The sequence below is a fragment of the Notechis scutatus genome, chromosome 14 (assembly GCF_049901735.1).
Source record: "Notechis scutatus isolate UNSWTSFEM ecotype Mainland chromosome 14, rNotScu1.2, whole genome shotgun sequence".
Taxonomy (NCBI): Eukaryota; Metazoa; Chordata; class Lepidosauria; order Squamata; family Elapidae; genus Notechis; species Notechis scutatus.
In genome coordinates, this window is record NC_142022.1 from 1,461,165 (window position 1) to 1,489,088 (window position 27,924).

The 27,924-nt window shown below is 44.6% G+C and overlaps 1 protein-coding gene across 1 annotated transcript; it reads right to left on the reverse strand.

Moving 5' to 3' along the window:
- Window positions 1-5,975: 5,975 nt before the first annotated feature.
- MEN1 (menin 1) lies at window positions 5,976-26,398 on the reverse strand. Its single transcript, XM_087943696.1, has 10 exons — window positions 26,305-26,398; window positions 23,815-24,267; window positions 22,012-22,220; window positions 20,381-20,509; window positions 19,038-19,078; window positions 16,689-16,776; window positions 14,396-14,532; window positions 10,918-11,056; window positions 8,298-8,468; window positions 5,976-6,689 (listed from the first exon to the last, which is right to left on the reverse strand). Exons 2-10 carry the CDS (start codon window positions 24,248-24,250, stop codon window positions 6,258-6,260), a joined length of 1,782 nt encoding a protein of 593 aa, XP_087799822.1. The 5' UTR covers window positions 24,251-24,267; window positions 26,305-26,398; the 3' UTR covers window positions 5,976-6,257.
- Between the last annotated feature and the right edge of the window lie 1,526 nt (window positions 26,399-27,924).

Sequence of the window (27,924 nt, forward strand, 5' to 3'; positions counted from 1 at the left end):
AGCGAGCAGGAAGGAAGCCAGGAGGAGCCCGAGCCGCCCAAGCCCCGCCTTGCAAACCCGCCCGCCCGGGCTCTTCCTCCTCCCGCCGCAGAAATGGACGGCCGGCGGCGCGACGGAAGGGCGGCCTCTGCAGCTGGCGGGCAAAAGTCCCTCTGGGCGCGTGCAGAGCGCTCCGCTGCGTAGGGAGCGCGCGCACGCCTGTGCAGGGGAGGCCCCCGCTTACGACCTCAAGGGAGCCCACTTTCTGGGAAGCCAACCCCACCCACCCCAAGCCAGATCGATCGATCGATCTCTCTCATTCTGTCTATCATCTATCTTTCTACCTATTATTCTGTTTATCATATATTCTGTTTTTCTATCTTTCTATTTTTCTATCTATCAGTGGAGCAGCTTGTCTCCAGAAGTTGCAAATCCTCCAACATTGGAAGTTTTAAAGAAGAAATTGGATAACGGATTTGTCTGGTGTAGGGTTTCCTGTCTAAGCAGGGGGTTGGACTAGAAGACCTCCAAGGTCCCTTCCAACTGTTATTCTATTGCATTCCTATTCTATTCTATCTATCATCTATCTCTATCTCTCTGATTTTATTGGTTTTTCAAAATATCAAATACAAAGAAAAATAAAATAAAAAGTAGTGGAAAACTAAGAAGAGAGGGAGGGAGGGAAGGGGAAAAAGAAATATAGTGTAAAGGGAGGAAAGGAAAGGAAAAGGTACCAACTTCCGATTCTTTAGCACAGTAGAAGAGAACATCACAAACCACAACTGTTTTGCTTTTACGCAACAGCTTGTACCAGCCATTTCTATGCCAATAAGCCTGTCAAATTAACAAAACCAAAACTCAAAGTTTCAATAGTTGTTGTTTTTTCATTGCAAGCCAAAAATCCGGAAGCAATTTCAGAATAGAAACAAGGTTAGATATCTTCTCTCCTTTGGATAAAAGAATCAATTCAACCTCTGCTTCTCTTTGCTGCGAGGAGTAACATATGCTTCTGTTAACTCCTTAATCTTTATCATAGTTTTGGGAATTTTACCTGATAACTATAGTAAAGAAAAAATGTGTTTGATTATTCATATTTTAACAGCAGCTAGAATTTTATTTGCTCAAAACTGGAAGAATAAGAAGATTCCTACAGAAGGGGTGATTATGAAAATATTTGAATGTGCAGAAATGAATAGATTAACATTGGAAATTAAAGAACAAGAAGATACAGAATATTATACGATATGGGATATATTTTATAAATGGTTAGAAATGGAATGAATATAAGATAAGAGGTAATAAGAATATAATAAGAGAAAAAAAAGGATGGAATTTTAATATGAATGTAATTTTAATGATACATAACATGAAATGTATATTAAATATGAATATGTGCACAAGATAAATGTACCCGGTTAACACTGGATACATATATCTGTTAACACCCAGTTAACACCTTTGAATGGAAAGATGGTCATTTTGTAAAAGAAAAATATAAAAAAAAATTAATAAAAAAAAAATCCTTATCATTTATATTAAGACTCTAGAGCTACCTTACATTCAGACTTTCCTGGGTTTTCTTTATAAAAAATCTCAATTCCAGTCCACTCATTTCACCGCTGAGTGACAAAATTGTATCGGAGACTGAAACCATTCAAGTTTTCATGCATATCCTGTTGATGTTCTTAGCATCAATGCTATATTTGGACCTGGGCAGAGCTTGCTAAAGTTGTTGTCGATCTGGATTTTTTTTTAAAAAAAAAATAATAATTCTGACCTACTTCCAAATTTTTAAAATCAAACTAGGATCTGGTTTGCAGAGCAGGTTTAGAACAGCATTAACCAGAAAAGAAATATTTTATTTTAGCCAAGAGACATGAATTGCATTGCTGGCTGATTTATCACTGCTGCTGTTTTTGTTTTGCAAGCATTTCTTTCTCTCTCTCTTTTTTTTGCTTTTGCTGTGCTACACCTCAGCCTGCGATCCAATTAGGTTGAAATAAATGATGACGACTAAGAAACAAGAATCCTAGTTAGGGACAGGCCCCCATTATAGCAGCCACCGCTCTCCCCGTTTATTTCATTGCCATTAAATTGGCATAAACTTGGTGCGGTGGCTTAGAAGTGGAGCTCTCCCCTCCCAAACAGGAGGCTGTGAGTTCGATCCTAGGTAAGAGACAGATATTTCTCTCTCTGGGCGCACTGAGAATATGAACAAAAACTCCGCATTGGCGACAGGAAAGGCATCCAGCCCTTAAAACACCCTGCTTGCTCCATTCAGTTATATAGCAACGTGTTATACAGGTACCGTATATGCCGGCGTATAAGGCGACCCGGCGTATAAGACGACCCCCCAACATTTCCACTCAAAATATAGTTTGTTATATACTCGCCCCTCTTCCGCACGCCTTCCACTTTTGCACTTTTTTTTTTTTGAGGCACTTTTTGTGCACCGTGGAAACGAATCCCGTGAAGCCGAAAGGAGCAGCCAGCCTTCTCCCAGCTCCCAAGGAAACGAGGCTCGCACCGCCCGAGCTCCGCTGAGGTATCCGGCTGGGGCTGTCAGGAGTTGTTACCGCTGGCGCGGCCGCGCTCCAGTCCCGCGTTGCCTCGGGAAGGGAAAGGCAAAAAGGAAGAGCCGCGGCGGCGCTTTGCAATGGCAGCAGCGGCTCCTGGTTTTGCCTTTCCCTTCCCGAGGCAACGCGGGGACTGGAGCCGCGCGGAGCCATGCCAGCTGTAACAACTCCTGACAGCCCCAGCCGGATACCTCAGCGGAGCTCGGGCGGTGCGAGCCTCGCTTCCTTGGGAGCTGGGAGAAGGCTGGCTGCTCCTTTCGGCTTCACGGGATTCGCTTCCACGGTGCGCAAAGTGCCTCAGCCGCGGGCAGCTGCAGTGCTTCCCAATTACTATTTGCCGGCGTATAAGACGACCCGGCATATAAGACGACCCCCCCAATTGGAGGCATGTTTTTCAGGGCAAAAAAGTCGTCTTATACGCCGGCAAATACGGTAATTGATTTACAAACTGCAGCTGTACTCAAAATTTCTATCGCTCAGCACAACAGTTGCTAAGTGACTTTTGCCTCGTTTTATGGCCTCGTTTTTTGTGCCACAGTTGTACAGTGAATCACTGCAATTCTAAAGTTAGTAGCAATAGCACTTAGACTTACATACCACTTCACAATGGTTCTAAGCAATTTACAGTCAGTGTAGGTAGGTAGGTAGGTAGGAAGGAAGGAAGGAGGGAAGGAAGAAAAATAGCAATAGCCCTTAGACTTATATGCCACTTCACAATGGTTCTAAGCAATTTACAGTCAGTGTAGGTAGGTAGGAAGGAAAGGAAGGAAAATAGCAATAGCACTTAGACTTATACACCACTTCACAATGGTTCTAAGCAGTTTATAGTCCATGTAGGTAGGTAGGTCGGTAGGTAGGGAAGGAAGGAAGGAAGGAAGGAAGGTTATATACCACTTCAGTGTTTTACAGCTTCCTCTAAGCGGTGTACAGAGTCAGCCTCTTGCCCCCAACAATCTGGGTCCTCATTTTACCCACCTCGAAAGGACGGAAGGCTGAGTCAACCTTGAGCCGGTGACATTCGAAGTGCCAAATTGCAGGCAGCCGGCAGGCAGTCGAAGTAGCCTGCAGTACCGCACGCTAACCACTGCACCACCGCGGCTCACTTAACACGGTTAAGTGAATCTGGCTTCCCCATTGAGTTTGCTGGTCGGAAGATCGCAAAAGGGGATCACATAATCCAGGGACACTGCAACCGTCGTAAATATGAGCCAGTTGCCCAGCGCCCGAATTTTGATAACGTAACCAAGGCGATGTTGCAACCATCCTAAGCGTAAACCCCTTTTTACAGCGACATTAAAACAGTCACAAAACAGACGGTTGTAAGTTGAGAACTAATTGTACCTAAAACTACCTAAAAGTTGAGAACTAATTGTACCTAAAACTAATCCAAAGACCCCGGTGCTTAACGGAATACGAAGACACTGAAGCTTAATTTAGAGCAGCACACACAAATACCCGCAACGTATAAAGGTAAAACAAGGAGAAAAATGTTATAATTTCATAGGTAATTGACACCTAGGTTGGCTGTAACCTCCATGACAAATTTAGGTCCCTTTGTTTAGTTATTCTGTGTAGACGAGACAGTGAAAACCTACCTAAAGAATCCAAAGTAAGAGCAAAATTCTTTCTTTAAAATCTTTAGAGAAATGAAGTCATTCTTGCCAATGTTGCTTTGACCTGGTTTCTATTTTTGTTCTACCCAGACTATGATGTCGATTTGTGCAACGGGGAATAAAAACAATGTTGATTTCGCCTATGTGCCCATCACCTAGAACTGTCTGCTGTCATCAGCCCCAAATATTTGAGCAGGGAAGACGCCGTGAGGCTGGATGTCAAGAAAAGAACATTTTTTTTTTCCAGGGCCAAACGTGGTTAGTTTTGCATCTTAAGAGGAATTGTATTGTGGAGTCAACAGATGAATATTTTAAACAGCGCTGGACTCGGCTGTTTTTGAGAGATTTCATAAAGGTTTGTGCAGCATCAGCAATCTTTTGATTGTTGAGATGCTATAATGGCCTCGTATTGACAAAACCAAGGGAATAACTCACATACGGTACGTCTTGTTTTAATTAAGGTTTGCTTTTTTAAGTGGGAGAAAGGAAACTTTGATTTTTTTAAAAAAAAGATTGTTTTAAAGTTTAGATCCCGCTTTCTAAATGGATGCAGTTTGGTGGCACGATAATTGGAGGGCTCCGGACGGCCACATCTTGTGTTAACACAAGGCTACAGCAAAGCTAAGAGATTTAATTTCCTTAGACAAGCAATAAAAGAAATTTTTGTACTCAAGAGATGGGAGGTGAAGGGCTGCCTAGGGCAAGAACAGAAATCCTGGGATTTTTGAACCGTTTCGTTCCTGACACAGACTTGCAAGTGGCAAATGCGTACCTCCCAAGCAGTCCTCGAGTTATGACCATGTGAGCCCAAAATTTCCATCGCTAAGCAAGACCGTTGTTTAAGGGACGCTTGCCCCATTTTATGATATTTCTCACCACCGTTGTTAAGTGAATCACGGCAGCTGTTAAGTTAGTAACCCGGTTGTTAAGTGAATCTGGCTTTTCCCCATGGATTTTGCTTTGTTTTTTTGAGGTCATAAAAAGGGGATCACATGATCCTGGAACACTGCAACTGTCGTATGAGCCAGTCACTAAGCATCTGAATTTTCATCACATGATATGGACAGGCTGCAACAATGGTGTGAAAAAACAGTCATAAGCCACTTTTTCAGGGCCACTGTAATTTTGGACACTAAACGAATGATTGTAAATCAAAGACAGCCTGTACTTTTGACAGAGGCAGTCTTCTCCCTCTTTCTGAGGTCAAAAACTTTGCTTTTCCTGTTGACTTTTTATCAGAAAAGCCATCACAGATTCAAAAGTTCAAGGACGAGACATTTTCCTTTCTACAACAAAAGAGAACCTTAAAATTTATTAATGCTGTCTCCGCAAACGTCTACGAAAAATTCTTAAAACTCCTACACAAGTGCAGAACCAAACCTCTGGCTCAGATCTTTTGGAAATATTTCTTTTATGATCGATAAAAGTCGACCTTGGTGGGATGACCACACCCGGATTATTACTTTTTTAATTGTTAGCTGTCACTTGGGACAATACGTTCGCTGAGTCTTTGCACGCCGCTAATTCTGTCTCGTTTTTGCTTTTATTCCTTTTCTTCAGCTGATCTTACACTGGTTTGTTACGACATTAATGTCACATGTTTTTGTTTTTAAATTTTTTAAAAATGCTATGTTTTGATATTCAGTCCTGTTAGGGTATTCAGCCGTTAAAAAAAGATTTATATCCCCTGTTCGTTAGAAAAGCAAAATTATCCCCCGTCCCATTTGCAAATATGAGACTAAGAGAGAGAGGTAAAAAAATTGTTCAACAAGTCCTTTCGCACAGTCCGATGTCATTTCAAGTCCCCGTTGTTGTTTTTTGTCTACACAAAAAACCTACACAACCTCTGGGGTGTTGTGTTTCATCTCTGGACCCCTCCAAGTTCAGCTCTTCCAGGCAGGAACCAAACAAAACCCACCTTTAAAAGCTCAATTTCCAAGCAAGGTATGAGACCCAAGCGGCCAACACCTGAAGATGATAACCAGGTCTTCTCAAAACATTGGCCAGGGGGAAAACTGGAGGAAGGGAGAAGTGGGCAAACTTTTGCCAAAGAAATCGGAAAGTTTTCTCGTCCGGTTTTGCTCCAGAATCAGAGGGACTTCCGGGGTCGCTTGAGGAAGGACAAGGCGTAAGTTCGGGGAGCGGAAACCTTCTGCTTTTTTAGCTGGACCTGCGATTGGGCCGTGAGCTGGAGTTTGATGGCGCTGGAGTTGATCTTGGCCGCTACCAGGAGCTCCTTCATGCCTTTCATTTTCTCACTCTGGAAGGTGAGGGCGAGGCCTTCGGGACGGGGGCTGGAGCTGCTGCTGAGACCCTCCTCCTTCTCCGTAAGTGGCCTGTCGGATCGCTGGGTGGTGCTCGGACGCCGGCGTTCTGTGGCTTTCTTGGCCAGGGGCGGCTCTTCCGGCTTGGATTCTCGGCGAGGACCACGACGCCGGCCTTCTCGGGGGTCCTCACTGCCTTGGTCGTCGTCATCGTTCGCATCCAGGTCCCGGCTCGCCAGGGTTATCTTTTGCCGCACCTGGAAAAGCAAAGATGTCAACTCATAAAATACTTCTCTGGTCTTTTAGAGTTGCCAAGAGAAAGGGAGGGGAGAGCAGTGCGACAGCTTGGAAATCGAAAGTGCATTCCACAAATGTTTTCAAAGATAGTAACTAGGTGACTGAAGTTTCTGCCGGGCAAAATACTAACTGGAGAGCCTGATTGATGACTCTGGGCTATGAAGGTGTCCCATTGGAGAATATGAATTACGATACACCCGGGGGTGGGGGAAAACCAGGGTTAAGAGTGACAGTGAATGATGTGTCTCAGAGTTGGCTACAGCTAGGCAGTGCTGGCATGTTAACTCCCAATAAGTCCTTTTGAAGTTTTGGAAGTTTGGCTCGAGACTCATGATTGAATTGGGGGTAACTGCCGGAATCCTGACAAAGGAAGGTTCTTGCAAACTGTCTGGGGAACTATGTTTCTCAACCTTGGCACTTTTAAGAGGGCTGGACTTCAACTCCCAGAATTCAACAGCCAGCATGCTTTAATATGGGTGGACTTCAATTCCCAGAATTCCCCAGCCAGCATGTTTTAAGAGTCATGGAGTCAGACTCCCAGAATTCCAGTCAACATGCTGCTTGTGGAATTCTGGGAACTGAAGTCCATCCCTCTTAAAGCTGCCAAGGTTGAGAAGTTCTGATTTAGCCAATGCAAAATATCTCCCATGCCATGCATTCTTAAAATTCCTAGATTAATTTATTCACTTGTAAGTGCATCCTGTTTTTCAAATGCAAGTCAGCCTTGTAATTTTAGCTCGTGCATTAGCCTCTGTGTTGTATTTTAAATTGTGCAACTGGCTTGGAAGATGTTGAGCTGGTATTACACTGTCTCCCTGAGCTTCAAAATTCCCAGGGATATGGACTGCAGTTGTGGGAATAAATCCGTCTGCCATTGAGACAGAAAGAGGGAACGAAAGGAGAGAAAATACTACAAGTAGCCTTAAACTTACAAGCATTTTTGTAGTGACAGTTTCAAAGTTACAATGGCACTGCAGGCTGGGGAATTCTGGGAATTGTACTGCAGACATCTTACAACTTGCTGGCTAGGGAATTGTAGTTGAGACATCTTAAAGCATACTAGCTGGGGAAATCTGGGAGTTGAAATCCACTTATTTTAAAATGGATTTCACTTTAAAGCATGCTGGCTGGGGAATTCTGGGAGTTATAGTTCAGACACCTTACAACATGCTGGCCGGGGAATTCTGGGAGTTGTAATCTAGGCATTTTAAAGCATGCTGACTGGGGAATTCTGGGAGTTGTACTGCAGACATCTTACAACCAACTGGCTAGGGAATTGGAGTTCAAACATCGTAAATCAGGCTGGCCGGGGAATTCTGGGAATTGTAGTTTGAACATCTTAAAGCATGCTGACTGGGGAATTCTGGGAGATAATATTTCACACATCTTAAGCATTACCAAGGTTGGAAACACCACTTTACAGTCTTCTCCTGCTCTATGCAGCACATGGCAATTCTCCCACCCTGCACTACACCACATTTCCTTTGGCCCCCAAGCCCTATAAACCCCCCGCTCGGCTAACCCCAGATCCCCAGCCCTCTCTCTGTGTGTCAAGGCTGACGTCTCACCGTCCCATCGAAGCGGCTCAAGGACTGGACCAGGAAGGTGGCCCAGCCCACGTGGAGGACGGGCGTGGGGCTGCCCTCTTCCCATTTGCAGATGCCGTCATAGAAGCGCAGAAGGTGGGCGAAGCACTCGGGGTCCTGCAAGGCCGAGCCTCCCGTTTGAGATGGCGAAGCCTAAAGAGGAAGTCAAATTCTTCAGTGACGGGAGCACAGGTAACCCTTGACTGACAACCGGTCGTTTAGGGCAGGGGTCACCAACCTTTTGGACCGCGGGGACCACCAAACTCATAATTTTAGATCCCAGGGACCACTAACTGGTTCTGTGGGCGTGGCCTAATTTGTGGGTGTGGCTTGGTGGTCATGTGACTGACTGGGCATGGCTTGTATGTAAATACTATAAATATTTATATAAATATTGAATTTTTTATTTAAAAAAAGAGCAACTTTTACCCAAAATCAGGCAAAGCAGGCAGATTGAGTTGCTCACAGAATCACAGATTCATTCAGAGATCTATCTATCTGCCATTGGCTAGCTCAGTCTGTCACATAAAATTTGCTAGCAAGCAAACTCACAAAATTAACTCACAACACACCATGCATGTAAATATTGATTTTTTTTATTTAAAAAAAAGAGCAACTTTTACCCAAAATCAGGCAAAGCAGGCAGATTGAGTAGCTCACAGAATCATTCAGTGATCTATCTATCTGCCATCGGCTAGCTCAGTCTCTCAAATTTGCTTGCCGTGAGTCTGCATTGAATTTGCTTGCAAGCAAACCTTCAGTCCTAAGGGAGGTTCAGCTGTGCTGAGCCGAAGATCTAAGGACTAGCTAGAAAGCAAGAAATCCAACCATTTCCTGCTTCCTAGTTAATCTAAATCTCCCGGCGCAGCAGAACAGATGATGGTCGGAAAAAGGAAAAATAGCAATTTTAGCTGGCAAGTTTGCCAGGTAAGGAGTGAGGGGGCGGGGAGGGTTCCCGCGGGCCATGTGGGCGGCGCAGCCTTGCGTTTCTGCGCAGCCTGGATTAATTGCTTTGTGTGGGGTGCTCTGGGGGTGAGATTTCTCTGCGGCCCACCAAAATTTTCTCACAGCCCACCGGCTGGCGACCGCTGCTTTAGGGACCGTTCAAAGTTACAACTGCACTGAAAAAAGGGACTTATGATCGTTCTCATTCATGACAGTTTCAGCATCCCCATGGTCACAAGGTCAAAATTCAGACGCTTAGTTAGTTTACTTTATTGTGATTGCACCTTGTACAACAAAGTCAAAAATCATCTTCAGTGTATTTTATGACGATAAAAGTAAAACACAAACACACGTCTTTCACACTCCACACATTGAATAGAAAACCCCTGATACTGCATTCATATTGCATTAGACAGTAGAATTCAATAGAGTTACTGCCCTGGGATAGAAGCTGTTTTTCAGCCTATTTGTCCTTGTTTTTATTATTATCCTGTACCGGCTGCCAGATGGTAATAGTTCAAAAAATGGGTGCCCAGGATGAGATGGATCTTTGAGGATGTTTTGAACTTTCTTAAGGCAGCGGGAGCTATAAAGCTCTTCCAAAGAGGGGAGAGGGCAACCAGTGATCCGCTGGGCAATGATGTTAACCCTCTGGAGTGCTTTCCTACCTGCCCCGGTGCAATTGGCAAACCAGACACAGGTGCAGTAAACACACACAGAATCATACACACCATACACTGAAAGAAAGAACAGCCAGCCGCAGCATCCATGCGCGCAGCCATCTTGAAAAACATAGTGACCGAGTCATATTCAGGGGTGGGGTGTTACCGGTTCGCCCTGGTTCGGGCGAACCCATACCGAACTTGTAGCTAATTTTATGGCCGGTTCGGTGAACTGGCAAATCCCACCCCTGGCTGGCCCCACCCACCTTTCCCTGCCCCTCCCAGAAGTCCCATTTGGGATCCCAGGTAAGAACAGGGCCCGCAGTTCATTTTGGATCCCAGGTAAGAACAGGGCCGCGGGGAAGCTTGACAAGGGCGAAAAACGGGCCTCATGGAAGCTCTGGAAGGCAGGAAATGGGCCCGTTTCCAGCCTCCAGAGGGGGCTCTGTAACCCAGAGAGGCCATTTTCACCCTCCCGGAGACTCGAAGGAAGCGCCCAGAGCCCGGGGAGAGCGAAAATGCCCCCCCCCCTGACATGGTGCAGGACACCAACTAGGCTACGCCCACCCAGCAACCGGGCAGAGAACCAGTTTCTAAGATTTTTGAAGCCCACCCCTGCTCATATTTATGACGGTTGCTATGTCCCAGGGTCATGCGATCATCTTTTGCACCCTTCAGACAAGCAGAGTCATCAATGGGGACACCTGGTTCACTTTAGAACTGCATTACTAACTTAATGACTGCAGTGGATTCACTCAAAGGTCGTAAAACGGGGCAAAATTTACTTCACAACTGTGTCTGGCTTAGCAGTGAAAATGTCGGGCTCCATTGTGGTCGTAAGTCAAGGACTACTGTAATTGGACCTATTGTTGATTATTCAGTATTATTCAGTTGATTATTATTATTCAGTATTATTCAGTTGATTATTATTATTCAGTATTATTCAGTTGATTATTCAGTATTATTCAGTATTATTCAGTTCTTCCATCACTGACCTCTCCTCTTTCCCCAGCTCCCTTCTCTTCAGTAGAATCCGCGAGGCTGGCCACTTCTTTGAGCAAATTGGGAACCACGTCATTGGCCACGTCGAAGAATTCCTTATAAATCTCTTCATCTTCTCGGCAGTAGTTGTAACTGCAGGGAGAAAGAGAAAAAAACACACAGAGAAAAAAAAATGCAAACCTAAAAGCCCAGTCCAACGCAATACCACTGAAAAGGAAATACAAGAAGTTCAAGAAGAAACCATCATGGCTGCACAAAGATCTCTCTGACAAACTGAAGGACAAAAAGGACAAGCACCGAAAATGGAAAGAGGGACACATAAATAAGGCTTATTTTCAGCTAATAGCCAGAAACTGCAAAGATGGAAGTCAGGAAAACAAAGGCTCAGAATGAACAAAGGCTTGCTACAAAAGTCAAAGAGAATTTTTAAAAAGTTTCTTTAAACATATTAATAACAAGAAAAAAGTCAAGGAAACAGTTGGTCCTCTAAAGCAGGGGTCCCCAACCACTGGTCCGTGGAACAAGTCCTACCGGGCCGCTGGTTTGCTGGGCGCCGCCATCTTTTTTTGATGAAAAAGTGCTTCCGGTGAGCTTTTCGGGTAGAAAGCTCACCAGAAGCACTTTTTCATCAAAAAGATGGCGGTGTTAGCGCTTCGTGAGCTTTTCCGGTAGAAAGCCATTTCTACCCAGAAAAGCTCACGAGCGGAACACCGCCATCTTTTTGATGAAAAGTGCTTCTGGTGAGGTCACCGGAAGCACTTTTTCATCAAAAAAAGATGGCGGCGCCCAGCTAATGCCGGTACCGGGCCACGCCATAAAAAAGGTTGGGGATACCGGGCCGCGGCATAAGAAAGGTTGGGGATCACTGCTCTAAAGCAAGGGTCTTCAAACTTGGCATGTTTAAGACTTGTGGACTTTAACTCCCAGAACTCCTGAGCTAACATGACGGGAGGAAGAATTCTGGGAGTTGGAAGTCCACAAGTCTTAAAGCTGTCAAGTTTGAAGACCCCCGCTCTAAAGATGGCAAGGAAGTAATAGAGGCAATAGAGAGAAAGCAGAGCTGCTTAACTCATTCTTTGCATCAGTCTTCACGCAAAAAGAAATTATAAGCCAATGTACCAAAAAAAGCTACTGTAAAAGACAAACCAGAAATAAAATTAAGAGTAAAACATGTTAAAAGCCCTGTTAAGCCAGGAGTCTCCAAACTTGGCAAGTTTTAAGACTTGTGGACTTCAACTCCCAGAATTCCTCCTCCTCCAGTCATGTTAGCTCAGGAATTCTGGGAGTTGAAGTCCACAAGTCTTAAAGTTGCCCAGTTTGAAGACCCTTGTGGTAGATGATTAACAGATAGCTATAGATATTGATTAGAGACAGATGATAGATAGGATATATAGATACAGATAGGATAGATGATAGACAGATATAAGATACAGATAGACAGAGCTATAGATGTTATAAATTAGAGGATATAGAGATAGATGATTAACAGATATATTGATTAGAGAGACATGATGAGAGAGAGAGGTGATAGATAGGTGATAGATCAGGGGTCTTCAACCTTGACAGTTTTAAGACTTGTGGACTTCAACTCCCAGAATTCTTCCTCCTCCAGTCATGTTAGCTCAGGGATTCTGGGAGTTGAAGTCCACAAGTCTTAAAGTTGCCCAGTTTGAAGACCCTTGTGGTAGATGATTAACAGATAGCTATAGATATTGATTAGAGACAGATGATAGATAGGATATATAGATACAGATAGGATAGATGATAGACAGATATAAGATACAGATAGACAGAGCTATAGTTATAAATTAGAGGATATAGAGATAGATGATTAACAGATATATTGATTAGAGAGACATGATGAGAGAGAGAGGTGATAGATAGGTGATAGATCAGGGGTCTTCAACCTTGACAGTTTTAAGACTTGTGGACTTCAACTCCCAGAATTCTTCCTCCTCCAGTCATGTTAGCTCAGGAATTCTGGGAGTTCAAGTCCACAAGTCTTAAAACTTGCCAAGTTTGGAGACCCTTGTGTTATGCCATCATAAAAAAACAAAGGACTACCCCAAAGTATAGGAGAGGGTGGTTGATCTTGTAAGATTTTTACCCAAGCTCACACGATTTGGGCGTTCTACAGCAGGCCATTTCCAGGCTAGAAGTTGTGAAGTTTCAACTAACAAGAGACAGGAAATCCTTGTTTTCACCAAGAGCAATTCAGAGGTGCAAATTACAGGGAGTCCTCGACTTACAACCGTTCATTTAATGACCGAAGTTGAAATGACACGAAAAAAAAGTGACTTATGATCATTTTTTTCGCCCTTATGACCGTTGCAGCATCCTTATGGCCACACGATCAAAAGTCAGGTGCTTGGCAACTGACATGAACTTATGACTGGGATCATGCAGTATCCTGGGATCATATGACCATCATTTGTAACCTTCCCAGCTGGCTTCTGATTCATTTAACGACTTCACGGTTCGCTTCACAGCTGCATCAATTCGCTTAACAACCGGGGCAAGAATGGTCGTAAAATGGGAATAAAACTCACTTAACAACTCCCTTGCTTAGAAATTTGGAGCTTAATTGTGGTCGCAAGTTGAGGAGTGCCTATATATACTTAGGAAGAAATTAGGATATATTGTTGGCTAAAGAAAATCAGATGGAAAATATATTTGTGCAAAAATGAGAAGTTAGAGAAAAGGAGACGCACAGAAAATAAAATATATGTGAGATATGCTATGAGAAACAAATTACCCAGAGAAGTCCATGTGAGATTTACTAAGAAAGCAATTAAAACAGAAATATTACAGAAAGAAAATAAAATATATGTAACCATATTGGAAAGGGGATTTAATAGTTAAGATGAAATTTTGAATGATTAATGAAATATGAATAGATTAAACTATAAACATGTTGACTATAAGTCTATGATCAAGGAAGATAGAGATGGATTGACTGATATAAAACAATTTATGAGACTATAAAGAAGAAAATTTGGTAACCAATAATGATGTGATGTTAGAAAGCTGTATTAGTGATTATGGATATGACTGATTTAAAATGTAAAACATCTGGAACCACACTGTTCTCGCAAAGTTGTATTTAAATAATTAAAAATAAAAAAAAAAATTTTTTTTAAAAAAAGGACTCCCATCTGTCAGAAATGGTGTAGGGTCTCCTGCTTGGGCAGGGGGTTGGACTAGATGACCTACAAGGTCCCTTCCAACTCTGATTATCTGTTTAATCAGAGGGGAAACAAATTTGCTTAAACTTATTAAAACAGCCACCCAGCAAAGCTGGTCTGTAATTCCAATTTTTTTTTATGGATCCCAACAGAATTCTTCCTGATCAGGCCAGCCCAGTTTGCAATTTTTGTTGGAAAAGAAAAGCAGCTTTTTTTTTTTAATTTTTAAAACTAATGTCTTAATTCACTTCTCTCTGTAGGAAAGAGGCCATTAAAAGGGACCTACTCTTGGATCACCGTAGCTGAGTCAGCCCACGCCTCCAGAGCTTCCTTGACATTTTTGTTACGGCAGTGGTAGCTGGCCAGGTAGATGTACGGGTAAATGTGCTCGTTGTTGTAATATTGCTTGGCTGAGTTGATCCCCTAGCAGGAGACAAGAGGGGGAGGGGTTACAAAGGGGTAAAAATTCAGATTATCTGCATGGGGTCCTTGGATCTCCATGGAGGAATTCCCGATCTCAGAATTTCCCAAAGCACCAGAAGGCAATTCAAGAAGCAATGGATGGAAACTAATCGAGGAGAGAAGCGACCTGGAACTAAGGAGAAATTTCCTAAGAACGAGGACAATCACTCTGCTATCACTCTAAACATATAGTTCCCTCCACACGGTCCAACTATTTACTAAATCTGCATTACTATTACTATTGATCCTCCCAGCCTTCCTTTCACCCCTCCCCTCCCACTTACGACTGTATGTCTGTAACCTTGTTGCTTGTATCCTAACGATTTTTATTGACTGTTTCCTAGTATGATTTGATTGCTTATTTTTGCCCTATGACTATTATTAAGTGTTGCACCTGATGATTCTTGATGAATGTATTTTATTTTTTCTTTATGTACACCGAGAACATTTGCACCAAAGACAAATTCCTTATGTGTCCAATCACACTTGGCCAATAAAAGAATTCTCTTCTCTTCCCTTCCCTTCCATTCTATTCCACTCTATATTCTATTCTATTATTCTATTTCTATTCTATTCTATTCTATTCTATTCCATTCTATTCTATTCCATTCTATTCCATTCTATATTCTATTCTATTCTATTCCATTCTATTCCATTCTATTCCATTCCATTCTATATTCTATTCTATTCCATTCTATATTCTATTCTATTCCATTCTATATTCTATTCTATTCTATTCTATTCCACTCTATATTCTATTCTATTCCACTCTATATTCTATTCTATTCCATTCTATTCTATTCTATTCTATTCCATTCTATATTCTATTCTATTCTATTCTATTCTATTCCATTCAATATTTATTCAATTCTATTCTATTTTTATTCTATTCTATTCTATTCTATTCCTTCAACATTTATTCAATTCCTATTCTATTTTTATTCCATTCTATTCTATTTTTATTCCATTCCATTCCATTCAATTCCATTCTATATTCTATTCTATTCTATTCTATTCTATTCTATTCTATTCCATTCTATATTCTATTCTATTCTATTCTATTCTATTCTATTCTATTCCTTCCAACATTTATTCAATTCTATTCTATTTTTATTCCATTCTATTCTATTTTTATTCCATTCCATTCCATTCAACATTCTATATTCAATTCTATTCTATTCTATTTTATTCCATTCTATTCTATTTTTATTCCATTCTATTCTATTTTATTCCATTCCATTCTATATTCCATTCATTCTATATTCTATTCTATTCTATTCTATTCTATTCTATTCTATTCTATTCTATTCTATTCTATTCCATTCCATTCTATTCCACTCTATATTCTATTCTATTCCACTCTATATTCTATTCTATTCTTCTATTCTATTCTATTCCATTCTATATTCTATTCTATTCTATTCTATTCTATTCTATTCTATATTCTATTCTATTCCTTCCAACATTTTATTCTATTCTATTCTATTCTATTCTATTCTATTCTATTCTATTCTATTCCTTCCAACATTTATTCAATTCTATTCTATTTTTATTCCATTCTATTCTATTTTTATTCCATTCCATTCCATTCCATTCCATTCTTATTCACTGAACACATCTCTCCCTTAGCAACATCAACTCTGGCCTCGTTTGTAGTCGTAAGTCGAGGACTAACCGGTATCCCGCTCAGCGGCAGACATTTTGGGCTCAATTGTGGTTCGCAAGTTGAGGACTATTTATAATGAGTTTGGAAGCTTCTATCACCATTTTTCAGCCTCAACATCTCTGGGGGAAATGTAATTGGGGGTGGGGGGCTTGGGGTGGGTGGGAAATGAAAAAAAAAAAAGAACCTCCCTTACCCGCTAGAGCAGGGGTCTTCAAAAGCGGCAACTTTAAGACTTGTGGACTTCTGGGAGTTGAAGTCCACAAGTCTTAATGTAGCCCAGTTTGAAGACCCCTGCCCTAGAGAAAAAGCATAGGATAAATCACAAAATAACCTCCATCAAAGTGAAGACAAATTCATTTTATTATTTGAACCGCCGGACACAAATAAAGGTTGGTTTTCACTAGGCCTTTTGGCGCCCACCCACCCATTTCCTTAAGGAGCAGGAAAATACCTGTTGGTATATATAGAGGGGGTCAGGACGGCCCGGAGTAGGTTCCAGTTCTTCCAAATCAGCCAAGTTCCCCAAGGCCATTGGATACCTACAACGAGAAGGAGAATCTCTTCAGGACGTCCAAACCTCGAAGCAATTCCAGCCATCCCTGGCCAGCCTCATCCCTGGCCTTCTGGGGTTTTTTGTTTTTTTTTAAAAAGATGGCACCAGAGGTGGTATTCAGCCGGCTTGGACCGGTTCTGGCGTACCAGTTGCGAAAATTTCAGCCAGTTCAGAGAACCAGCAAATACCTTTACTCCATTGATTCTTTAGGTCAGCTGATTCGTGTGTTCTGACCCAGGCTTGGTCAAACGTAATGAAACACAAACTTATTTTAAAAGCAAAACCTATTTTATTGCAACGCTGGGAATTGCTTTCATTCCCAGCCAGAACTAATCTTAAAACAGTTCCCCAAGATAAGCACACGCCTTACCATGCTGTGGAATGCTGCCAAAAACAAAAGTATCCAATTAACGATAACAAAAAAACCAACTGAAGTACCAGAAAAAACCAACCAGAGTACACAGAGCTTCAAGGATGACTCTGAACCAATTACTTTGCTTCCTGCACAGGTTTCGTCATCTTGGCCTGTCTTTTATACCTTAGGGGAGGGGCAATATCCTTCCAGCCTTACTCCCAAGTCCCCCTTTTGTCTCAGCTGCTCTTGCCTTCTAGCAGCTCTGTGCATGCGTGCACTGGGAACAGGCTCCCCTTGTTCCTCGGCCTCGCTGCTGCCAGACTCCAGAGGCAGCACCCCACTCCCAGATGGTCCTGGCCCCAACTCTGCATCGGACGCAGGACCCTTGTCTGAGACCTCCCCAGACTTCCTGACTGGTCCCCGTTCTTCCCCACTGTCCAACTCCACTGCCGGCTGCACCGGCTGCCGGGGAACCACAACATCGTGCAGCAGATTGCCATGCCTCAGCGGAGCTAAAAAAACAACTCAGGCGATCTTTGGAGTGCTGCGCACGAGCGAACCAGTAGTGCGCAATTTGGAATCCCACCACTGGATGGCACCCTTATGGCAAGGAGGCCTCAAATCGATCAGCAGGGAGACAAGAGAGAAGGAAGCCATTACTCTGCTCCGACCAGCCGAGATGAAAGTACCTGTCAGCCTTCAAGATCTTCTACTATTGCTTTGCATCTTTCGGCTGCCATAAGTAACGGGGGGGAGGAGGGGGGCTTTGGTCTGGGAAGAGAGCTGGAGGTGTTACATTCTTGTGTTGTGTAAATGAGGAGTGGGGGGGGGAGTATAAATTCCTGCTTTTAGGTTTCTATTTCTCGCTTAGCTTTCTTTTCTCTGCGCAGCTGCAAACCTTTATCAAAATATGTCAAGGTCAACGGACAGAGGCCTCATCACGACCTGAAGATGTCCACATGATCATATTCAGAACTTTTAATTGGAAGAATCTTTTGAACTATTGGGGGGTGGGAACATTTCCATCACTTTGTATATGTGATCTGCGCGCCTAATTTCTCAGATTCAGAATCCTACCTGATGCTACCACTTCATTTTCAGTAAAAGATATCTTTTCTCTAATCTAAGGAGTCTAAGTATTTCTTTCTTGGATTTTGAATGGAGCACAGACTGGCAGTACCCCAACAACATGGTCCATCGGAATCAAGCTAGAGATGGTCTTTGGTGCTCTCTGAGCTTGGATTTTTTTCTTCTTTGCAGACGTTTCGTGACCCAGCTAGGTAACCTCATCAGTGCTAGAAGGGAGTGCTTGCTTCCCTTCTAGCACTGACAATGTAGCCTAGTTGAATTATGAAATGTCTGCAAGAAAAAATTCAAGCTCAGAGAGCACCCAGGACCTCATTGTTCTCCTCTTCCTTCTCCTCCTCCTCCACTCCCCAAACACCACTCCCTTCTAGCACTGATGATGTTACCTAGTTGGGTCATGAAATGTCTGCAAGAAAACGATCAAGTTCAGAGAGCACCAAGGACCCCACAGTTCTCCTCTTCCTACTCCTAGTCTTCCTTTCCTCCTCCTCCTTCTTCTTCTCTCAAGCTCAAAGAGAACTACGAACCCCACAGTCCTCCTTTCTATAAACTCTACTTCCTACTAGAACTGATGTTGTTACCTAGTTGGGTCATGAAACATCTGCAAGAAAGCAACCCAGCTCAGAGAGCGTCAAGGACCCCACAGTCCAACTCCGAGCTAGAAATATTCCATTGGGACTCATGCTAGTTTACAGGAGAAACAAAATTGGAAGGGGCTTTAAAGGTCTTCTAATCCAACCTCCTGCTTGGTGGCTTGCCCAGCCAAAATTAAGGCAAGGCCCCTAAAGGAAGTGGGAACTACTTACCTGTCCAAATGGTGCATGTCGTAGAGGACCCATAATAGCTTCTACAAGAGAAAGAAGAGATGAGGTGTAAGGAACCCCCACCGGTCTTGCAAGGTAGTCCAGATAGGAAGCACACTCACATCAATTAATTCTACTTTGAAGAAGTGGAAGTATTTCTTTAAAAAAGGAAAACTTCTACTTTTACATTAACAGACTCTTGCCAATACGACTGTACACTCCCCGGCTACTTTTACAAGCAGTCCTAAACTTACAACCGTTCAAAGTTACAATGGCACTGGGAAAAAAGTGACTTAACCACCAGTCTTTGCATTGGTAACTCTCGTAGCATTCCCACGGTCAAAGGTGACCAAAATTCAGGCATTGACAATGGTTGACGTGTCCCAGGTCACATGAACTCTGATTGGGACCTTCCTGGAAGGCTCCCGACAAGCAGAATCAATAGGGGAAAAGCTGGATTCGCTTAATGACCGTGTGATTCACTTAACAACTGCCGCGATTTGCTTAACGATCGTGGCCAAAGAGGTTTTTAAAACTGGGTGCAACTCAAGTGAGCAACTCCCATGTTTAGCAATGGAAATTCTGGCCCCCTAATTGCGGTCGTAAGTGGAGGACTACCAACAAGTTAGGAAGGGTTCCTTCTGAAATGTTTTCCAGGCCCATTCTTCCCACGATGCTCAGCTGCCTCTTATCTGACTGTTGTCTGGTCTGCAGCCTCTTCTTCCTGTCTCCCAAAGCTATGCTGGCTGGGGGATTCTGGGAGTTGAAGTCCACCCCTCTTAAAGCAAGCTAGCTGGGGCATTCTGGGAGTTGAAGCCCACCCCTCTTAAAGCCTGCTGGCTGGGGGATTCTGGGAATTGAAGCCCACCACTCTGAAAGCAAGCTGGCCGGGGGATTCTGGGAGTTGAAGTCCACCCACCATAAGGCAAGCTGGCTGGGGGATTCTGGGGGTTGAAGCCCACCCCTCTTAAAGCCTGCTGGCTGGGGGATTCTGGGAGTTGAAGCCCACCCCTCTTAAAGCCTGCTGGCTGGGGGATTCTGGGAATTGAAGCCCACCCCTCTTAAAGCCTGCTGGCTGGGGCATTCTGGGAGTTGAAGCCCACCACTCTGAAAGCAAGCTGGCTGGGGCATTCTGGGAGCTGAAGTCCACCTATCTTAAGGTTGCCACAGTTGAGAAACACTGCCATATACCATGAAACGCCCCTGAAGATGAAGATGGCTTAGAAGAGAAGATATGAAGGCCATATCATAAGGACCATTCCATATATATATATATATATATATAGATACTAGAGGATCTTCTCTTGCCCCAACCAAGCCCCAGGCAAGACCTGTGCTTCGCTCACCTGCTGGAGCTGCAGCAACTCCAGGCTGTCGGAGTGCAGGTCAATGGAGGGGTTGATGGCACAGACCATGAAAGCAACCTCCATTTGCCGAGTGCAACACAGGTAGGACCCCTTAAGGTAGAGCCAGCTCTGCAAGGAGAGGAGGTTTGAAGCAGGAATCAGGGCTCGGTTTACTTGCAGAATAACGACTGATACATTCAAGCCAGACTCCTATCCTTTTCTGGTGGTGAAGGTATCACACTAGAACAAGGGTCTTCAAACTCGGCAAGTTTAAGACTTGTGGACTTCAACTCCCAGAATCCCTGAGCTAACATGACTGGAGGAGGAGGAATTCTGGGAGTTGAAGTCCACAAGTCTTAAAGCTGTCGAGTTTGAAGACCCCTGCACTAGAATCCAGGAGACGGTGACTTCTAGTCCTGCCTTAGGCCTGAAAGCTGGCTGGGTGACTTTGGGCCAATCACAATCACAGATGGTGAGTTCTAGTTTCACCTTAGCCATGAAAGCCAGTTGGATGACTAAGGACCAATCACTTTTTTTGCCCAAAAAGTTTTTTAATTTTTACACATCTCTTTAAGTGGGCAACGTGGTTCCAGATTATAACACTTGTACATAATCATACTTTCATTTCCACCAATCTTATATAATATCATCTCATATCATTATCCATTTCACTCATCTTTAAATAGGTTTAAAGATCCCTAGGAGATGGTGAGTTCTAGTCCTGCCTTAGGCATGAAAGCCAGCTGGGTGACTATGGACCAATCACCAGGAGATGGTGAGTTCTAGTCCTGCCTTAGGACTAGCTAGGTGACTGAGCCAATCACTCCCTCTCAGCCCAACATACCTCACAGGGTTGTTGTAGTGGAGAAATTAGGAGGAGGCATGACTATTAGGGATGCTTGCTGCCTTGAATGGTTTATAAAATAATAAAGGTGGGATTAAAAAAAAAAACAAATAAACGAAGGCAGCCAAGTCATCTTAGCCTCTAAAATGCCTTCAATGCACCTCAGCAATTCTCAAGAATCTAATAAGGAAAGAAGGAAATTCTGGCATGGATTTTTCAGCGAGAATGTCCTGACCCAGCTCCCCAACACAACAAACCCTCTGTAATTCAAACAAGGATTCATTTATTAGGAGCGCCGGCAGCCCCAGCAAAAGTTTCTCTCTCACTGCAGGCTAGCAAGTCTGTCCAGCAGGGTGATGAATAGTTGTCTGCCACCCCTATTCATCTCCGCCCCCTGCCTTTGATCCCTAGAGCCTGGGTGGGGCTTTGCTAGCAGTGGTGGGATTTCCGTCCCAAGGGCCGGCCCATAGATTTCCACTGCTCTCCTCTCCTCTGCCTTCTGTGCATCCACGCGTCAGGCACTCGACTCGGCTGTTCCTCCTCTTCCTCCTCAGCCACCTCCAGACCTGGGGGGGGGCTGTTGACTCTCCATCTGAGGGCTGACGGACGGGCCAGGCTCCGCCTCTCCTCTTCCCCCTCTGAACTCTCAGGTGATGCTGACCCCGACTCCCACGCCTCCTCCTCTTCCTCCTCCTGATTTGGCTGCTGGAGGGGCCGGCGGCCGACAAGCCACCACAGAGAAATGCAAACAAGGATTAAAACAAGAAGAGAAGCCCTTTTCCATTACCCGTTCAGCCACGCCCGAGTTGACCGTCTGCCCACGCCGGTCCTCATTGCCTTTCCCGTGCCACGTGACCTCGGCCGTCTGCTCCCCGTCCTTGCCAAACACAACCCACGCGTGGTCTTCTGAGAGTGCCAGGTGCACATCGTAGAGCCCCAGGGCCTGGCAGGCTCCGACCACCGCAAAGGCCACTCCAGAACTATCTAACTTGGTACCTGAGCCAGAGAAACATTAAACCAACATTAGACCGACATTTGACCAAACCTATTCTTCAATTTATACTCTTGTAGGTGGCTTACAAAAGACTAAACATGGCAAAATATGAAGGATAGGAACACCGGTGGTCCTTGACTTACAACGAGCGACTGTTCGAAGTTACAAAAACAGTACAGGAAGCCCTCAACTTACAACAGGTCATTTAAGCTTACAACGGCACTGAAAAAAAGTAAACTCTGACCATTTTTCGCACTTACAACCTTTGCAAAATCCTCATGGTTCCATGACTGAAATTTGGACGTTTGGCAACTGTTTCATATTTATGACGGTTGCAGTGTCCCACAGTCACGTGACAAGCAAAGTAAACGGGGAAGCCAGGTTTACTTAACAAATATGTTATTAACTTAATAACTTTAGTGATTCACTTAACAACTGTGTCAAGAAAGGTCAGAAAACGGGCCAAAACCCATTGTCTCACTTAGCAACATAAATTTCAGGCTCCATTGCAGTTGAGCACTACGTATCCACTTGTGTCCAACTCTAGCGGGCAGTGCTGACTTCCATTTCTTAGCTGAGGAAGCCAGCATTGTCCGAAGAGCTTCCGTGGTCATGTGGCCAGCATGACAAAACACCAAGGCGCACACAGCACTATTACAATTCCCACCGAAGTGGTACCTATTTATCTACTCGCATGTGCCTGCTTTCGAACTGCTAGGTGAGCAGGACCTGGAGCAAGGAATGGGAGCTCAGCCCATTGCAAAGCACTTGGGTCTTGAACCCTCAGCATCTTTAACAAATGGACCCCCAAAATTTACAACCCAGATTCAAAGCTCCAATTCTTTGGCCCTCCGGTCACGTGATCCCTCTCATTTGGGACATTCAGCAACCGGCCTACCTCTCCGGTTTTTGCATTGTTCCAGAATTCCATGACTGCAATTTACAACTTTCTTTTTGTCAGAAAAACCAGCATGTCAGGATTCCGGCAGTTACCCCAATTAAATCCTGAGTCTCGAGCCAAACTTCCAAAACTTCAAAAGGATTTATTGGGAGTTAACATGCCTGCACTGCCTTAGTATAGCCAACTATAGACACATAATTCATTGCCACTCTTGATCCTGGTTTTCCCTCCAACTCCTGGGTGTATCGTAATTCGTATTCTCCAATGGGACACCTCCGTAGCCCAGAGTCATCAATCATGCTCTCCAGTTAGAATTTTGCCTGGCAGAAACTTCCGTCACCTAGTTACTGTCTTTGAAAACATTTGTGGAATGCAATTTCGGTTTTGCAAGCTGCTGCACTGCTTCCCCCTCCCTTTCTGCTGGCAACTCTAAAAAGACCCATAGAAATATTTTACGAGTTGACACAGCATTTACTTCCAAATCCAGCACACAAAAACCCCCCACCCATTTTGGACACTGAGTTCGCTTAATGATTCACTTAACAACCGCCGCAAACAAATGTAGAAAAATTGGGACATTCACATCTGCTTAATCACCGAAATAACTTATGACCCTAATTCTGCGCTCAATTATGGCCGTAAGTCAAGGATGGTCTGTCTGTTCCCCCTGGGCAGCATCTCCTAAGATCTCCCACCTGTGATGAAGCTGAAGAGAGACTGGATGTGGGCTCGGTCCTTGAAGTAAGAACGGCTCAGGCTGTTCCAGATAACGTCCGAGACTTTCTTGACCAGTTCCCGGGAGGAGTAACCGTCCGGCCGGGGGTAGAGCGAGAGATCCACGGCGCCACGGATCTGGGCGGTGAAGCGGGCATGCAGGGCGCCCACGATGCTCAAGTCAGCCACGGGGAAGTAGGTGAGGTTTTCGGGACCCTGAGCCAGCTCGAAGCTGATGCCAGGAACGTTGGTGGGAAGAACTCGGTTGACGGCTAAGAAGTGCTCCACGAAGCCCAGAACCAAGGAGAGGAGCACCAGATCCGGCTGCTCCCGGTGGAGTTCCAGCTCGAAGAGGCGCACCACATCGGAGACGGAGCGCAAGGGGAACAAGGCCTTCTGGGCGCTTTTCAGACCCATGGCCACCGCAGGCAGGGCTGCAAGGCAAGCAGAGAGGAGGGGCTCTGAAGGCCCGGCTGCAAGACAAGGCCCCATCATCCACAGCAGGGAAGCACGGGCTCTCTTTGAAAGTTCAATGTTACTCCAAGGAAGCGTTTTCAACCTTTGCAACATTAAGAAGACATCGACTCCCATAATTTCCCAGCCAGATGCTTTAAGAAGGGTGGACTTCAATCCCCAGAATTCCCCAGCCAGCCTGCTTTAAGATAGGTGGACTTCAATCCCCAGAATTCCCCAGCCAGATGCTTTAAGATGGGTGGACTTTAATTCCCAGAATCCCTCAGCCAGATGCTTTAAGATGGGTGGACTTCAATTCCCAGAATCCCCCAGCCAGATGCTTTTTAAAATGGGTGGACTTCATCTCCCAGAATTCCCCAGCCAGATGCTTTAAGATGGGTGGACTTTAATTCCCAGAATCCTCCAGCCAGCCTGCTTTAAGATAGGTGGACTTCAATCCCCAGAATTCCCCAGCCAGATGCTTTAAGATGGGTGGACTTCAATCCCCAGAATTCCCCAGCCAGATGCTTTAAGATGGGTGGACTTCAATCCCCAGAATTCCCAGCCAGATGCTTTAAGATGGGTGGACTTCAATTCCCAGAATCCCCCAGCCAGATGCTTTTTAAAATGGGTGGACTTCATCTCCCAGAATTCCCCAGCCAGCAGACTTTAATAGTGGTGGACTTCAACTTCTTTAAAGCATGCTGGCGAGGGAATTCTGGGAGTTGAAGTTTACGAATCTTAAAGGATGCTGGCTTGGGAATTGTGGAAATGTCAGAACAATTAATCAGTGGAACAACTTGCCTCTAGAACTTGTCAATGCTCTAATGCTGGAAGTTTGGAAGAAGAGATTGGACAATCATTTGTATGAAATGGTCGAGGGTCGTGATGGCAAACCTGTGGCATGCACAGAGGTGGTCTTTGTGGGTGCTAGAGCACCCAAAAATAGCCCCCAAAAGGGCCTAAGAACAGCCCCCAAAACAGCCTGAAAACAGTAAAAAACAGGCAAAAAAAAAAAAGGCATGCATGCACCATCTTTGGGTTTCTGGCACTCCGGCCATGCACGCCCCTTCCGGTTTGGGCACGTGGCGCAGAAAAGGTTCACAATCACTGGTCTAAGGTTTCCTGTCTGAGCAGGCCCCTTCCAACTCTATTATTCTACTGTATTCAATTCTATTTTCTATTCTATTTTCTATTTTATTCTCTATTCTATTTTCTGTTCTTCCCCTAAAGCAGGGTTTTCCGCCTTTGCAATTTTAAGAAGGATGGATTGCAACTGCCAGAATTTCCCCATGCTACCATGCATTACTAAAAATGGACTTTCATTCCCAGAATCCCCCAGCCAGTATGCTTTAAGATGTGTGGACTTCCAATATAGACTAGTCTATAGTGAAGTCCGCAACCCCTTGAAGCTTGCTATTCAGGGAATTCTGGGAGTCCAAAAATCCACACCCCTTAAAACATGACGGCCGGGGAATTCAAGTCCATTTATAGCCAGGGGTCCCCAAACTTGGCGACTTTTAAGACTTGTGCACTTCGACTCCCAGCATTCTCCAGCCCGTAAAGCTGGCTGGGGAATTCTGGGAGTTGAAGTCCACAAGTCTTAAAGGGGCCAAGTTTGGAGACCTCTGATTGATAGTTATGCATGCTCGCCGGGGAATTCTGGGACTTGCAACGCACCCACCTTCAAATTGCAAAGGGGGAAAACGCTGCTTTATTTAGGACAAGTCAGGCTAGCTGGTCCGCGGAGCTGGCCCCACGCAAAGCTAAATCCCCACGCCGGGGGGGCGGGGGGGGAGGCACCACCAGGCTGCGGACTCTTCCACCACTCCCGTTAGGGACAAAAGGACCCCCCTCACCGGCTTTGCAAACGGCTGGAGGTTGGGGGGCTGCTGGAAGGCGACCCTCCTTGCAGCCCCGTCTCCGGTCCCTCCCCCGCACCTTGTTGCAAATGGGGAACGGGGGGGACTCCTCGCCCCCTTGCAACGCCCCCCACCCTCCCCTCGCGCGCCACTCACCTTCCCTGCTGGGCAATTCAAACGCGCGGCTGCAAAGCCATCGCGCCTGCGCCACCTCCCGCCCCTGCCACGCAAAGGAGCATGGGCGCTGAAGTCCCACTTTTTTGCAAGGCACGCTGGGAAGAATTGCATACAGACTTTGAAAGCGGGGGGGGGGGGGGTGGAGATGGGCTTCCAAAAGGGAAAGGGTGGGCGGAGTCAGGGAGAGCAATTCCCCGCCCACAAAAACTTTAAGGCAGGCGTGTACAAGCTGGGTTAATTTTTAAAGGCTAGTGGACTTCAACTCCCAGAATTCCCCAGCCAGCTGTGCATGTGTTGTGCTGGCTGGCTGGAGAATTCTGGGAGTTGAAGTCCACTAGTTTTAAAAGCCCTTTAAAACACTCCTGCTTGTAAGGACTTTGCAGCCTCTAGTAGCCTGGCATTGCAACATGTAATTTTATTCTACTTCCTTCCCCCCCTTTTTTTTTTTTTTTGATCTGGGCTTTGCACCAAGTCTGCCTGCAAAAATCCAAAACTAACCGTATGCTAATCCTAATCTTGCTGCTGTGGCAGCAATTTTTGCCAGTATTTTGAAGTAAAAATGCAAAAAAAAATCGAATGCATATGTTTTAATTCTCAGGGATTTTGCTTTTTTAAAAAAAGAGAGCCCACAAGTGTTATCTCCAGACATTAGAGCTACTCTACTTTTTATATCTCTAGGTTCACATCAGAGGCCACAGTCAGGAACTCCCATTGAATCTTGGGAACTAGTCCTTTTGGGGGGGGGAGTCAACGTTATGCACTCTGGGACTTGTAGTCTACAGGAATAGAAACCCGAAGCTCAGTTTCCAAAGGGTGCCTGTAAGAATTATTTTCTGCACTGTGCCTTTTTCACTTATTTATTTTATTTATTTATTTGATTTGCCAATTGTTTAACAGGGGTCCCCAACGCGTCCGCGGAACCGGCGCGAACAAGCCTTACCGGGCCGTGGTTGCTGGCGCCGCCATCTTTTTGGTAAAAGCAATCAAAGAAGCTGGTGATGAAAATCACTCGTGATGTCACCGAATAGCTACGCGAACCGGCCGCGCCGTCGAACCGGGCGCGCCAAGGTTGGGGATCCCTGGTTTACAAGATAATAAGTATAAGTGTATACATAGTTGTGAATACATGAAATGGGTACATAGAAGAAAAATAAAAGAATAAGAGAAAACCGTCTAGACAATGGAGAGAAGGACCTGTACATTGACTACCATGCTGACTGTATCAAAAGTAAGCCACGCAACCCAATACTCAGCTTTTATCCTCAACCACAACCCTACCTCAACCGATCCACCATCACCCAAGACTAGGCACGCACGCCCCCAACTACCTCAATTCCAACTACTGCCGGCCTTAAATGCAAACTACTCAATGCAAGAAGCCTCGTGAATAAAATACCTGAATTTCTCATCCTCCTAAATATGGCTAACTTTGACATTATATTTGTCTGTGAAACATGGCTCAATGCATCTCTCCCTGACTCCATTACCACAGTAAGAGACTATCATGTTTACCGATCAGATCGTGAAAAACGTCGAGGAGGTGGTGTTGCTATCTTCTATAAAAAATCCTTACATCTAAAAATATCCAAGTTACCCAGG

What these genes read in the sequence shown, in the direction of transcription:
- MEN1 (XM_087943696.1), bottom strand. Translation starts at nt 24,250, where the DNA reads ATGGGTCTGAAAAGCGCCCAGAAGGCCTTGTTCCCCTTGCGCTCCGTC. An exon ending in TCTCTTCAGCTTCATCACAG is followed by an intron (nt 22,221 to 23,814) that starts GTGGGAGATCTT and finishes TCTCTGGCTCAG; the next exon opens with GTACCAAGTTAGATAGTTCT. An exon ending in TGAGCCGCTTCGATGGGACG is followed by an intron (nt 6,690 to 8,297) that starts GTGAGACGTCAG and finishes TTGCTTTTCCAG; the next exon opens with GTGCGGCAAAAGATAACCCT.